Below are 14537 nucleotides of genomic sequence, written 5' to 3'. Positions count from 1 at the left end.
CACAAGGGCCCCAATTTCTCCACAGCCTCACCAACAGTTTCGTTTTGTTTTTAATAGTAGCCATCTTAATGGGTGTAAGGTGGCATATTATAGTTTTGATTTGCATTTCCCTGATTATTAGCGAGTCAGAGCATCTTTTCATATGCCTATTGTCCATTTGTATATCATCTTTAGAGAAAGGTCTATTCAGGTTCTTTGCCCATTTTTGGAGTCAGGTTATTTTGTCGTTGTTGAGTTGCAGGAGTGCTCTGTATATTCTGAGCCCAATCCCTTATCAGATATGTCACATGCATTTTACTGATGCTACAGAGGACGTTCAGTGCTGACATTTGACATTATTAAGTCTTCCAAACCATGAGCATGGACCTTCTTTAATTTCTCACAGAATGTTTTGTAGTTTTCATTGTATGTCTTTCACCTGCTTGGTTAAGTTAATTCCTAAGTATTTTATTCTTTTTGATTCTATTGTAAATGAAATTGTTTTCTTCACTTCCTTTTTGGGTTGTTCATTGTTAGTGTACAGAATGAAACTGATTTTTGTGTGTGTTGATTTTGTATTCTGTTACTTTGCTAAATTCATTTATTAGTTCTAAGAGGATTTTTTGTGTGATCCTGACATCTTCCTACGTAGAGAATATCATGTGTGAACAGAGATAATGTCGCTTCTTCCTTTCCAACCTGGATGCCTTTTATTTTTCTTACCTAATTGCCTCCCAGTACCATGTTGAATAGTGGTAAGAGCGAGTGTCCCTGCCTTGTTCTTGACCTTAGAGGAAAAGCTTTGTGTTTTACCACTAAAGATGATGTCTGCTGTTTCTCATTCATGCCTTTTTTGTGCTGAAGTAGTTTCCTTCTTCCCTAGTTTGAATGTTATCATGAAACAGAGTTGAATTTTGTCAAATGCTTTTTCGGATACAAACTGAGAAGATCATGTGGTTCCTTCCTGCATACTGTTAATGCTGTGTATCACAGTGATTGATTTTCATATGCTGATCCACCCTGCATCCCAGGAATAAATCCCATGGTGTATGATCCTTTTGATACGTTGCTAAATTCAGTTTGCTAGCTTTTTGTTGAGGATTTTGGCATCAATGATCATAAAGGATATGTGTCTGTAGTTTTCTTGTAGTGCCTTTAGTTTCTTTTATTTAACGAGTTTTATGAATGGCAGTTAACTAGGCTATTAGGAACTGAGACCCAGGCAGTAAACAAATTTGGGTCCTCATCAAGAATTTAGTCAAATTTCACCAAACAGCAGGGAAGACGTGTGCTCATTATATCCTCCACCTGTGAGTATGGCTAGGCGACAGTATACATCACAAACATGACGCAACACACACAATAAAAACTCACCTAATCTGAAGATCCAAAATAATCTGCCTTTTGTCCACATTTTCAGTGTACGCCTTAACACCATTGACCCTGAGGGGCTAGAACAGAAGAAGCAGCTTATTTTAAAATGCAGGGACGGGTAAAAAAAAAAAACAACAAAAAACAAAACGAACCACCAAACCTTGCAATACGGCAGAGAGATGAAGAGAATGAGCTTTAGCATCCAGCTGTAGTAAGCATTAAAGCTCTGCTTTCATGGGGTCCTAGCCATTTCACTCTCGGCAAGCTATCTGACTGTGCTGCTTGGTCTCCTCACCGTAAAATGCAGATAACAATGGTGTCTACCTCACGAGGTTGCTGGGTGACTGCGGGGCACCGGGGATGTGAGGAGTGCCATGCGCTGTGCCTAGTGGCACCGGCCCCGCTGCTGTCAGCTCGTGGACTCAGTAGTCACGGGTTTTACTCCTTTCCAAGTCTCGTAGCCCTTGTCTCGTCCAAGTTACTTTCCCTCTACTTTATCCTGTGTTGTTTGAAACATTACCTTCCTTTCATTTTTTATATCTTGTAATTTTTCGTTTAAGATTTTCACAAAAATTGGACTTTTGAGTAAATTGAAAATACTAGCAATAGGCATAATTTCAAAACCTAATACATGATATAAGGTCTGATTCAAATGACTCTGTAAAAGGAAAAAGTAGATTATGATAAGTGTTCTATTTCAAGGGCCAGTTGTAACATCATTTCAAAACTTTTTCCCATTTATCAATTTAAGATCCCTTCTAAGAAAGTTCTCTGCATCGCATCTGAGCATTCAGAACTCAAGCTGAGTCTAACCACTGTGCTGTACACCTGAAACTAATATAAATTAATATAATATTGACTGTGAACTCTAATTGAAAAATTAAAAATTAAAAAAAACTCAAGCCAAAGAAACACCTTACCTCTAGAGTACTACTACCTACGTGGCCAGTTTGGGGGTGCTCTGAGATCCTACCCCTCAGCAAGCTCAGTGAGAGTCTACCTTCCTGACTACTCTAAGTTCCCGAGCTTTCCCCTAATGAGACCAGCTCAGACATGTACAGACTGACCAATCACAAAAACACAATCAAGTCACTGTGCAGACAAGTGAAAATGAACATAGGGCTCAGGACTTTCAGTTGAAATGTTTGCCTTAGATAACGCAACCCTCCTCCATTTAGGGCAGTGGTCCTCAACCAGGGACCGGTGCTCCCATGAGAATCTAATGCCTGATGATCTGAGGTGGAGCTGAGGCGGTGATGCCGGCGCTGAGGAGTGGCTGCAGATGCAGATGAAGCTTCGCTAGCTGGCCTGCTGCTCCCCTCCTGCTGTGTGGCCCAGTTTCTAACAGGCCGCGGACCGGTACCAGGGGTTGGGGCTCTGATTTAGATGACAGGTTAGGAGCAGGGAGGCCAACACCACTCTGGATGACTGAGAGTTATTATCTAAGGAAGAACAAAAACTGCAGGCCCTGAGTGACTCAGCTCAGACATCCAGTCTGGACAAAGGACCCAGCTCGGGTCTCCGCGCGCCCTTCTCGTCTGCCTTCCTCAGACAGCCGGGTTCACCTGCACTTGTCAGAGCTCGGCGCAGTAGGTAACGGTGCCCCCTGTATTGAATCAGCACTTCTCTTATATTGTTACTGTCCTCCAACGGGGATCTCGTTTAGTTACAGCACGAGTAACAGAACGTGAACATAACTTTCCTCGAACAGGTCTGGCTGGAGTAAGAATTCTAAATCTCCACAAACACGAGCATATCTCACGTTGGGGTACAGCAAACTACAGCCTGCAGGCTAACGCTGGTCTTTGGCCAAGAATGATTTTTACATTTTTAAGGGTTGTAAAAGAAGGGGGTAGGCAGGAGAAGACTATGCCTCAAAGGCTTTATGTGGCTGTCGAAAATGGAAATATTTACTGTACTGAGCCCTGCTTCTTATTCACATAACATTCCCACCATCTGTCACCATCTTAGTTACAGAGGTAAAGTACCCAGTAACGGTAACTGTCACGTGGGTCTCCTGTGCAGGCACCTGTGTGCTCCAACAACAGCACGATCACACCCCAGCTCGTGTTTGGAGGCCTCAGGGCCAAGAGGAAATGGCCGGCACAGCGTGCCTGCCTGCACCTGAGTGCCAGATCCCGACTGCAGGGAAGGCGGCGCATTCTCTGCACAGGAAAAACCTCCTTTCAGGGGAAAAAGCGACCTCGGGAGTGTAGGAAGGGAACACACGTGGGGCAGGGACACTGACCTGCCCTGACAAACACAACACAGCAACCAGGTCAGACACACCTCAGCCACGCTTAAAGCCCTAGCGGGCTGAAGCAAAGATGTCTGAACCACGATGCGTGGGGACGGTGTGTTGCCTGCTCCACCGGACGTGCACTAAATGTGTGTAAACTCTGTGGGGGCTGTTTTGAAAGTGCCATTGGATTCTGAGTATTTATCAGGTACAGAAAACAATGTTATCTTGGAAACTAACATGATGTTATACATCAATTACATCTCAATAAAAAGCTATCTTAAACTGTTGCTAATTATTGTAAACAGTGATTTTAAAAATAAATAAGAAAAGGAATTTACCATGATTAACTAATTTAGATGCAGTCCTGAGACTTGCACTCAGTAACATTAGGGGTCAGCAGCTTCCCACTGTACACACGGACAGACCGCAGAGCCACTGCAATAAAGCGAACGTCTCAACAGAGCGAGGCACGCGAGTGTTCTGGTTTCCCAGTGCACGTAATAGCTATGTGTACACTATACTGTAGTCTGGTAAATGTGCAATAGCATAAGTCTAAAAAGCAATGTACATACTCTTAATGTAAAATAGTTTTTACTAAAGAAATGCTAACCATCATCTATGTCCACTGGAAAAATGGTGCCAACGCACTGGCGTGATGCAGCATTGCCAAAAACCTTCAATTTGTAAAAAAACAAAAAACAAAAAACACTAACTGTGAAGTGCAATAAAATGAGGTATGCCTATAATATAATTTCAGTAACAAAACCCACCTTTCCTTTCACCCACATACTTAACGAAGGCGATGCCTACAAGACTGGCACCCTAGTCCTCAGCGGTCGTATCAAACATCTTTGTCAACTACTGAAACATTAGTATGAATTCATGTATCAAACTCCCTTTCCAGCCGACAGATTGCTGAAAACTGTACAAAAGTAATTCTGGCAGAGGGTGTGGGGTAGAAAGACACACTGGGACTGAGGGAAACCCCCAGGGAGCCTGGACTGGCCAAAGATCACAGTGAACAGGGGAGGTGGGCGAAGACCCCGACAGACCAAGTGCCCACGCGAGAGCCAAGAGGGACCGCAGAGACCCCCACAACCTTCCCCGGGAGCAGTGCTCTCTAGAAAACAATTTCAAGTAGTCTAACATATTTTTTTAAGCTTTCATAGCAATCCCCCTGTGTGCACAATGTGGGTACGTAAGAAACTGACCTGCTGACCCATGTTGACTTTCGTGAAACTAAAGGTGCTAAGGTGGGTGTTTGCTCCCCGCACCGCTGGCTCTATGGTTTCTCGAAACAACTTCTCTATAAACTGGCAAATAAAAGGCCACATGTGTTTTACAGTCTGGAAAGAAGAGAGAACTCATGTTAAACAAAATGTCAAAATACACAATGTACTTAAATCACGATGAAAAATTACACCCCTATAGTTTACCTGAATTTTTGAAAATTAAAGGGGGTCCTTTTTGTTATGTGAAATCAACTTAATTTTAAATTTTAAAATGTATTACACAATAAACTACTGATTACCCAATATGTTGTAGGAATTCGTTATTCTGGTTAAATTCTATTTAAGCATATCTACATTTAATGATTGCTAAAAAAAATAAATCAGAAAATCCTGTAGTTTCAACTTACTGCTAAAAACCTAAAACTGAGATCCTGGTAACAATGAGTTTCCTTTAACGATGGACTCACTTCCAGTGCTGTCGGGTGATCATTTCCGACACGAGCTTTCATTCCACAGCCTCAAGGACATGTGGATACGGAGATAAAAGGGATCTACCTCAAAGTGTGCTGATCCAAACACATAACCTCTGAAAAACGGATGATTATTACCTATTACTAGGTTTCTTGGCAGTTACTTCCCTCTTCATAACAATGTTTCCACAATCTTTGCTCACGATTTTTACACAACAGATGTGAGCAGTAGCCAATCAGAAAAAAAAGACAGAAGTCCGAGATACAACTACGAATGCCTCATTAATTTTCTCATGTCAGAGACATGGTTTTCACTGTTTAGAAAAGAAAGTAAAATCATTTATGACTGAGTTCTTTTGGTAGCAGAAGCCAAATGAATTTACACAGTGTCAACATCCAAACCTCCAAATATGGAAAGATGGCATCTCATCCCAATTCCCGCTGATATCTGGTATTCAGTATACCATACTCTTACCTTATTTAGCCATTCTGCTCTTTCAGTGTCTGGAAAATGAACCTAGGAGAAAAACACACACACGTGACTTACTGACTCCCGTCATGCAGGCTATCTGGTGTTCTCACTGTAGGTCTACTATTTATATAATATAAGGCTGGAGGACGGCCTCTGAGGGAAACTGAACTGTGTGGCACCCTGGCTTTACATGCTAGAAACACTCTGAAGCAGAGAAGTCAGCAAGTGCCACAGGCCCTTCTACATCCCCACTGTCCAGAGGAATGCTCACTGCTATCTGCAGCATCATGAAAAGCACTCCAAATGGACCTGGTCCTTTTTGGAAGGATCGCTCCTCCACCCATCACCAGCGCAGTCATCACATGTTCCAGGTATCCAGACGCAAAGCCTTCAAACCCCACCTTTCCTTCTGCGTTCCTCTTCGGCCAGACAGCCGGCAGACACGTTTCCACACCTGGCCCCTCTCCACACGCCACCCCCATCCCCGCCAAGTGAGAGCCGTACTGGAGCGCTCCACGAGTACGGTCTGTATACTGAAGGAAATAAGTGTCTGCAGATATAGAAAGAAACCTGTTTAGTGAAAAGGTGAAGCAGAACTTTCTTTGCTGTTGAAACACAGCCCCCTTGCCGAGGAAGGCCGAAGCCACCGTGGGTAGGACGTTTGCCTCTGAGAAACGCTACGTACCCCTTCGTCTCTCAAAAAAGAGCACACTGGCCACGACGACATTCTGAAATCACCGTACCTCCACTTAGACCCGCGGTGGATCACAGGCAGTCTCACTGGTGACTGAGCCGTGCTGAGAAGTGTTCTGATTTTTGGAACTGCCACACTTCCCTGAGTAACACGCAGACACAGCCAGTGAAAGACAAGCTCCCTGTCCCATTCTTTGGCTGAGAGGTGCTGGTCTGGGAATATCACCATGGGGGCGGGAGGGTGGTCCCCAAGAAGACGGTTCTTTGAGAAGCAACTCTACCTCTCTAAGCTTGGCCCCTAAAATAAATCATGGATTGGGGCCTGGCAGGAGCCAGCTCCTGGTCAGAGAGAGGCCACCATCATCACGTCCATTACAGCCACACAGCTCCACAGGAGAGGCCACGGCAGGCGCCATCTGTTTCCCGTGTGCCGGTGCCTGAGCAGCCTGCACCGTTACACCGCGCAGGTAGAGCCTTTCATTTGCCTGAACCATGAGGGTGGGCTAGAGCGAATGGAAACGTTTTCCTAAATAAAGCTGGCTTGAATCCATTCTGGGACAAAACCAAAGGGACGGCGACCTTCGGACTTCAGGGAAAGATGGCGCTCACAGAGGCAGATCTGGGGAGAGAACTGCTGGCCAAGGCGGCTTCAGCCCCGAGGGGCCGCCGCCGTCAAGGCTCACTGTGACCTCAGTGGATCTGAGGGGCCGCGCGTCCCCCAGGAGCAGCAGCCGATCCGGGCTGGGTGGGGAGAGCTGAGGGCTGGCTAAACTCGCAGACCAGGTCGCGAGGGGACGTGTGTGCAATTCATCTGCCACTTCTTCACACTGTAGTAAAGGAGTTCGACGCTCTACAAGTCAGATCAGGACTGTGACAGGGTGCCACTCAAAGGCATGTCAGCCTTAGAGAGGGTGTTAACCTGGTCCCCTGTAGCAATTTAATGTGAGCCTGTCTCTCCTGCCCCCACCCCTCTGAATCCAACCAGCCACTGGTGGTGACAGGAAGGATCGAAGGTGGACACAGAACACCTTCTACTTGGGGACAGCTGGGACTCCTTCACTGTGGATTGTTCTTCCTCTCATAATTTCAGAGTAAACAAGAGCCAATGACTCTGCAGGCTTCTGCCTGAACATCTGGTGATGCTGTGGCCGTCGACACAACACCTGCTTCCCAGCGACACCAAGTCCGGCTACCAGAACGCGGAGCCGCCCATCAGTGGCCTCCTCAAGACCACAAACTCCTGTGTGGTTCGGCTTTTTCAGTGCAATCTTCAAGGGCCCAGCTCAAGCCCCGGCTCCTCTACACAGGACTGACCCTTCTGTGGTGACCCCTCGCCATGTTTGCCTCCCCTCCACAGTCCTTCCTCACAGTCACCTCACTTGGTCCTGGACGGCCCCTCAGACACACTACCGGCCGTAGCCGCCCTCCCGACAACACCTCCCTCTCAGGGTCTCTGTGCATCTGCAGGTGTCACACCATCGCCGTGACGCTCCTCGACCGCAGTGACTCCCTCACCCAGTGGACGACACGCTTGCAGAAAAAATGAACTGTCTCAGAACCGACAGGGTGCCCACGCCCAGTCTAACGCCAGTCCTCAATCTCTGTAGGTACTGCGCTTTTTATTGAAGTCCAAGTTTGTGACTGTTTTCAATTGCTCATTTAGAATATTACTCTAGTGTTAAATTCTTTGGGCTTTAATGTAAAATGTTATCTGAAGTGTCAAATCTCCGTACAGTGTTGGAATTAAAGTGCTGTACCACGCCACATTGAGTAAACAATTACCCACATCAAGAAAACATTTAAGGCCCCCTTGGCTAACAGACACGGGGAGAACGGGCGACACTCGGATGTCAATGAGAGGGGCCGGAAAAGGCGGTCCATGATATCAGTTCTAGAGAACTTAAATCGCTACTCTGCCTCATAAATGAATGTCAAGTGCCCTTTGATAAAAATTACAGCAAGAAGAGTTTAATCTGCCACTTAAGCTTCCTTTTAGCTGTTTTCAGATCCTTTCTTCTTCCAAAATACGATGAGGTGACAGAATAAGTTCATTTTTCCCTGATCCCCAGTAAGCAAACAAAGCACCACGTGTGAAAACAACAACTTTGCGTGTCGTACTCAGTCTGTGACCCTCAGTCGCCAGTCAGAGCGGACATCAGAGCGTACCCCCCTGGGGGCACAGCGGCTCTCGGGGCTGTCCCGACACCTCTGCAGGTGGACAGCCCCGGCCCTCGGTAACCACCAGCCAGCAGAGCCACAGGTCCTGTCACGCAGGCTGTACCTGCTTCCAGGGAGCAGGGGTAAGTGGCCGGTGCCCTTCTGTCACCGGTGGGGGTGGCCTACTGACCCTCCCCACCTCAGAGCACCTGCCTCTCTGCTGTTCGAGTGCAGAAGCGTTCCCTTCCTCTATGGGACGGAAATGTGATTATCGTGGTTTTCATTTTTTTTTTTAAACAGATTTCCTGGTTTCTTTGGAGAACAGAATTCTTGCTAAGTTCTGAGAGCCCATAACGAGATACCCTAAGAACTATGCCTCACACAGAGAAAGCTTAGACCTATCCAGATTCTCCGCCCACTTCAAATCTCAAGAAGGCTGGAAGGCTGCGGAATAATTTCCGGAATCTATTGTAAAGTGAAAATACAAGATGGAGAAAAGCATGAACAACTGGCTCCCATTCATCTCAGAAGAGGTGAGGACAGAAGTGTGTGCGTGTATAATACATGCTTAAAAACATTTTTAAATAAAAGATTAACAAAAGCTTTTTAAAAGACTTTACTTTGGGGAGGGAGAGAACAGGGTGGCAGAGACAAGTATATGAGTTAGGGAAAATGGAATCGAATCGACCCTCACCTCGCATTAAACTTCCTCCCACAGCACCACCAAGGGTTTGCAAAATGCGCTTCCTTCCGGGGCCAGGCATCTCTCTTACCTCACACGATCGGCTCTGTGACGACGTGAACAGACAGGGCAGGTGTACCCCAGTTTACTTACGAGGGAATGAAAACTTAAATGAAGTGGTTTGCCTGGAGCTGTACAGCCAGAGTCAGACACACGCTTCCTGCCTCCACGTCCAACTCTGAACATCACACGGCCGTTTCAGTGGTCTTTGTGCGCCCAGCATCAGGGAATTCCCACGCATACCAAATGCGTGACTTAATCCACTGACTGGGCCAGTAACGACGAGTTTCTGTGTATTCCAATCAGTCCATAGTACCAAATTCATATCTGCAAATGCCATCAAGTGAACTTCTATTGTCTATTAAAGTCTTCGTAAGTTACAAGAAGTAACTATTTGTTAACACATTACCAAGTTTTCCAATCAATAAAAATTTGATTAATAGACTACTAGTCTCAAAAATACAGTATACATATGTATAAGTACTTTTATAAGTTATACACATTTTTAAATGCACAGAAAAGTTTGCAAAAATATATATCGAACTACTGTAACAAGGAGAATGAGGCTTTACTTTTCCTCTATTTCTGTATATTTGAATTTCTCTAAGAGACATAAACTACTTTTCTAATCACTACTGTAATTTAAGGTTAAAATTAAGAATTTTCTAACGCAAAAGTACTATTTTTACATAACAAATGACTCAAATTATGTAAAAATAGAATTTTTATAAATTAAGCTATGTTTGAATTAGAGAGAAAGATACTAAGAAACAAAACTCTTACAACATAAGTAATCTGCTCTGAATTTGACTTGAAAAAAAATTTTTGATACATCGTTTTAAATGCAAAGCATAACTCTTGAGCCAAACACTGTATCAACTAAATATGATGATCCCTAAAAAAATGGCCCAAAATGAAAACACCTGCCTTCACTAACACTATTTGATTTCTCTGAGTTCACTGACTACCCTCACATCGGTCTGCCAGTGCGAGCAAAGCCCCATTCGTCTTGGCATACCGAAAGCCGGGGTAACCCATGAAGCTATAGTTTCTCTCCCGCAAAACACACACCAGTCCCACGAACCACCTACGGAATTTACACTTATGTAACAGCAGAGCTTCTCCACTCACCGTCATGCACCAGTACAGAAACAGTTTGACTGGTGTGAACTCGGATTTCATCACTGCATTTTCGTCACTGTGCTAGTCCTTAATCTATTATGGCACGTGCGTAATTCGTTCTTCATGAAGGACAGGCTGAAGAGCATTTATCAAGCAGTTACTTGGGTCCGGCTCTGCCCAGAGCCAGGGATACGATGCAGAATCAGACAAGCTCAGGTCCTCGGGAAGCTTGCAGCTGGTGGCGTGGACTGGCGTGGAGAGGTATGACCGCCAGCCTGGGAGGGAAGAACCATGGCAGCAAGGGGAGGGCCTGACGCTGCCTGGAAGAGTCCATAAAAGATTCGGGAAGAACACGGCACGTGAGATGGGTGTGAAAGAATGAGCTGGGGCTGGTGTGCAAAGAAGAGAGAACAGTCAATGCAAAAATAAAGGCGCACGCGACTCACTCTGCTGCATTAGCGGATGGGAAGAATGGAAGAGCCGAAGATAAAAAATCAGTGCTTACTTCAGAGTGCCAAAGAAAAAGAGTATTACCAAAATTGAAGAAAGGAAATCTGCTAACAAAATTTTAATTCTGTTCATTAAGTTGAAAATCTGCTTTTCACTAATACATATTCATAAACATCTGCTCATGTTCTACAAAATAGAATTTAAAATAGCAAAAACATCACAGAGAAAGATTGGGATCTGCAGGGGAAACAGAAAACATGTTTCCGAATCATACAGAGATGCATGAACACATATCATTTGGCTTTAAATCTTATCTTTCAACAACAACAATCCACTAAATATCTTTTATAAGTCCAATTATAAAACAAGTTTTCATACTTCTTATATTATCTCTACACACCAGAAATAATCATTGTGTGATTACTCTAATTTTGATTACGGAGTTAACACTACCCACAAAATCTTTTTTATCTTATTTTTTAGAAGAACAAAGGCATACTTTGGATTCTAATATGATGTTGATATTACCAAAGTTGTCCTGTTTAGAAAAAAATTAAACTAAATATACAAAGACAGAACATTAACTGTATGCCAGGAACTCTACATACAGTATCTTGTTTAAACCTCACAATGGCCCTTTGAACAAGTGATGGCTCCATCTAAAAGATAACTGGCCTAATTTGTCCAGTTACAGGGGAAATAAGTGGACCGGACCCAGAGGACTCTACAGTCCACCCTGTCGTGGTTTGAAGTCTAAAGGATGGAACAAACATGTACAGAACTAAAATTTTCTAAATTAAATTATATTTCCCCATTTCTGAACATTAAAAAAATATATGGAATAACATTTAAAACCGAGATTAAATAAAAGAACTGTCTTCAAACAGCACTGCCCTGAAGACGCTGCTGGCCACTCTGTGCAGGGGCCTTTAACTGTCTAGCTGAGTGCCGGCAACGCCACAGAGGTACGGAGCCCGTCACAGCGGGCGTGGGGTGCCCGTTTAAAACCCCATCAGCATCAGCAGCACTGAAACGTGTGGTGTACATTAATGCTGTAGCCTCATCCCTTCACCAAAAAGACCTAGAATAAGGTCACTGATGTCTGGAAAATATGAAGATACATATCTATTTACCTGAAGCATTAATGATTTAATATATCTTTACGTAAAATTCAAAAGATAAATGGATAAAATGTCTTTAAATAAAATTCAAAAGATAAATGGATAACATTATCATTTGATACTAAACTCATTAAACCTCAAATAGTTAACTGGTCAATCAAGTTCATTCAGTCATATTCTTCCTCATTCCAAGAAGGGTTTCAGCTTTGCTCATTTCTGCAAAGTCCTTTAGGCACTTATCTCAGAAAAACAACAAAAATTTTTTTTAATAAATGCCAAATTCTTACTTGGAGTAATGATTGGTTCCAGCGGAAGAATTCTTTCACTATCTTGGGGAAAAGGAAGGAGTTCGCGTCATCTGGTCCCACAGTGCCCTGAGCCTGGGACACGTTCTCGACCAGCACAGCCTGCCTGTCAGCAGGGCCTGAGGTCCCAGGGGCTCCATCTGCCCAGCCGCCCAGCCACCCAGCACACCTGAGTGTCACTCACTCATCAGTCCAAAAACACCAACCTTCCTGTACCACGAAATGAGTTTTCTGTAAATCTACAAATTAAAAAGACCTAAGCAGAAGTTTTGTTTCCCTGTCTAAAATTAACACGTACCCAAAAACGAGGAGTAGATGAGGCAGGACTAGGACAACAGAACCACAGGTTCTGAGAATACAGGAGATGCCTGGGCTTTGCTGTATCACAAGAAAAACTTCTGGGAAACTTTCAGCAAACACCATATACTGTGCCTTGAAGTAAGACCCAATCTGACCTACAAACATATGAAAAGACGCTCAACATCGCTAGCTATTAGGGAAATGCAAATCAAAACCACGATGAGATACCACCTCACACCTGTTAGAATGGCTATAATCAATAGTACAAGTCATAACAAATGTTGGAGAGGATGCAGAGAAAAAGGAACCCTCGTACACTGCTGGTGGGACTGCAAATTGGTACAGCCACTCTGGAAAACAGTATGGAGGTTCCTCAAGAAACTATGATCCAGCAATCCCATTACTGGGTTCTTAACTCAAAGACTTGAAAACCCATATCCCAAAAGATATCTGCACACCGATGTTCATAGCAGCATTATTCACAGTGGCCAGGACACAGAAGCAACCGAAATGTCCTACGATAGACGACTGGCTAAAGAAACTGTGGCACATATATACAATGGAATATTACTCAGCCATAAGAAGAGATGAAATACTGCCCTTTGCAACAACATGGATGGACCTCAAGATAATCATGCTAAGCGAAATAAGCCAGGGAATCGGAAGCAACACTAATAACCCTGCAGTCCTTATCTGAGACCACAGGTAGTGACCACAATCACTCCTTTATGTGCTAACACAAACCTACCTGTTAGGATAAACTTGTCGTTTTCTTCCATCATCTCAAACTCTAACCGTTCAAAATAATAACTGTCTGCTGACAAAAGCAAAGACAGCTGCAATCACTTTGGAAAGCCACAGCTTGGGCCAAACATCAGCTCCATGGACCCAAGGCTCTTCCTGGCTCAGGCTGGCAGAGGTGGCAGAGAAGGGAAGTATTTACAAACCACTTCCCACAAGTGTTTGCATAAAGCATGCTTATCTTCAGTAATTCACTACTATTTCATTGTTATATGAATGACCACTACCTACTTTTGTAAATCAGGAAGCAGTAAAACAAAAAACTTAAAGCTAGGTTTATTTATCCCAGCATACCTTCTATAACTGACAAAGCTGTCTAAACTATTTAACGACCAATTCTTATTTCCAATTCACTAAAACAATGTACACATTAAAGGACTTTTACTCTGAGGCCTTCTGTAATTTCATATAACATATCCGCTATGTCAGATACACCCCTCAGTCATCCCTTTAATTTTGAAGGGTGGCTCAGGCTTCAGTGCATGGAACAATAAGAGAGTTTAAGCCAGGACTGACATCCAACGGCAGAGTAAAAACACGAACACATCACAGAGAGAACAAGTAGATAACCCTTCATCGAAACACTAATTTCAAGAGATTCATTCAACACCTTACACATAGGTGCATGTCTATGGATATTTTTCAAAGACTTGAAGCATATTTTTAAAAATTCTGAAGTCATTTAGACATACTTTATATAACTACTAAAAGAAAGGTCATGCAAGTATATTATTTGACAATCTTGATTTAATGTTGAGGTTCTGGCATGAGCTACATCAATCTCACAAATTAAAATGAGGCCAAGAATAGGAAACACGTCTTCTCATCTCCTTCACTAAAATACGTAAGAAGACCTGGTTATCTTAAATTCAAATCAAAAGCCACTATTCAAACACACGTGCTTATGTTTTAACTGGAACAAACCAGAAGACAGGTATGTAATTGCAGCATGGAATTAATTACACACATTCTGTACACTACGTGAAATCAATCCAGCTTTGTTCCAATATAAAAAAAAAAAGAAAGAAAAAAGAAACTATATAAGACTGTGAATTCAGGGTTAAAAGCCCTTAGAAT

At 43.6% G+C, this 14537-nt stretch overlaps 1 protein-coding gene across 5 annotated transcripts in view; it reads right to left on the bottom strand.

Moving 5' to 3' along the window:
* Positions 1–14537, bottom strand: part of ESYT2 (extended synaptotagmin 2) — a 71447-nt gene that overhangs the window by 39296 nt on the left and 17614 nt on the right. For 3 of the 5 annotated variants that reach the window (XM_039836918.1, XM_039836882.1, XM_039836890.1), the window contains exons 2-4: positions 5773–5814; positions 4807–4941; positions 1354–1430 (exon numbers count right to left, since the gene is read on the bottom strand). In XM_039836918.1, coding sequence (XP_039692852.1) covers positions 1354–1430; positions 4807–4929 — 200 coding nt within the window. In that variant the 5' untranslated portion in view covers positions 4930–4941; positions 5773–5814. Of the gene's footprint in view, positions 1–1353; positions 1431–4806; positions 4942–5772; positions 5815–9454; positions 9563–10492; positions 10514–14537 lie in introns of those variants that run through there. The other 2 variants (XM_039836909.1, XM_039836900.1) reach the window with 2 other exon arrangements.

The sequence above is a fragment of the Pteropus medius genome, unplaced genomic scaffold (assembly GCF_902729225.1).
Source record: "Pteropus medius unplaced genomic scaffold, Ma_sr-lr_union100, whole genome shotgun sequence".
Lineage (NCBI taxonomy): Eukaryota > Metazoa > Chordata > Mammalia > Chiroptera > Pteropodidae > Pteropus > Pteropus medius.
The sequence above is the reverse complement of the archived record's forward strand: the minus strand, read 5'-3'. Positions and strand labels throughout refer to the sequence as shown.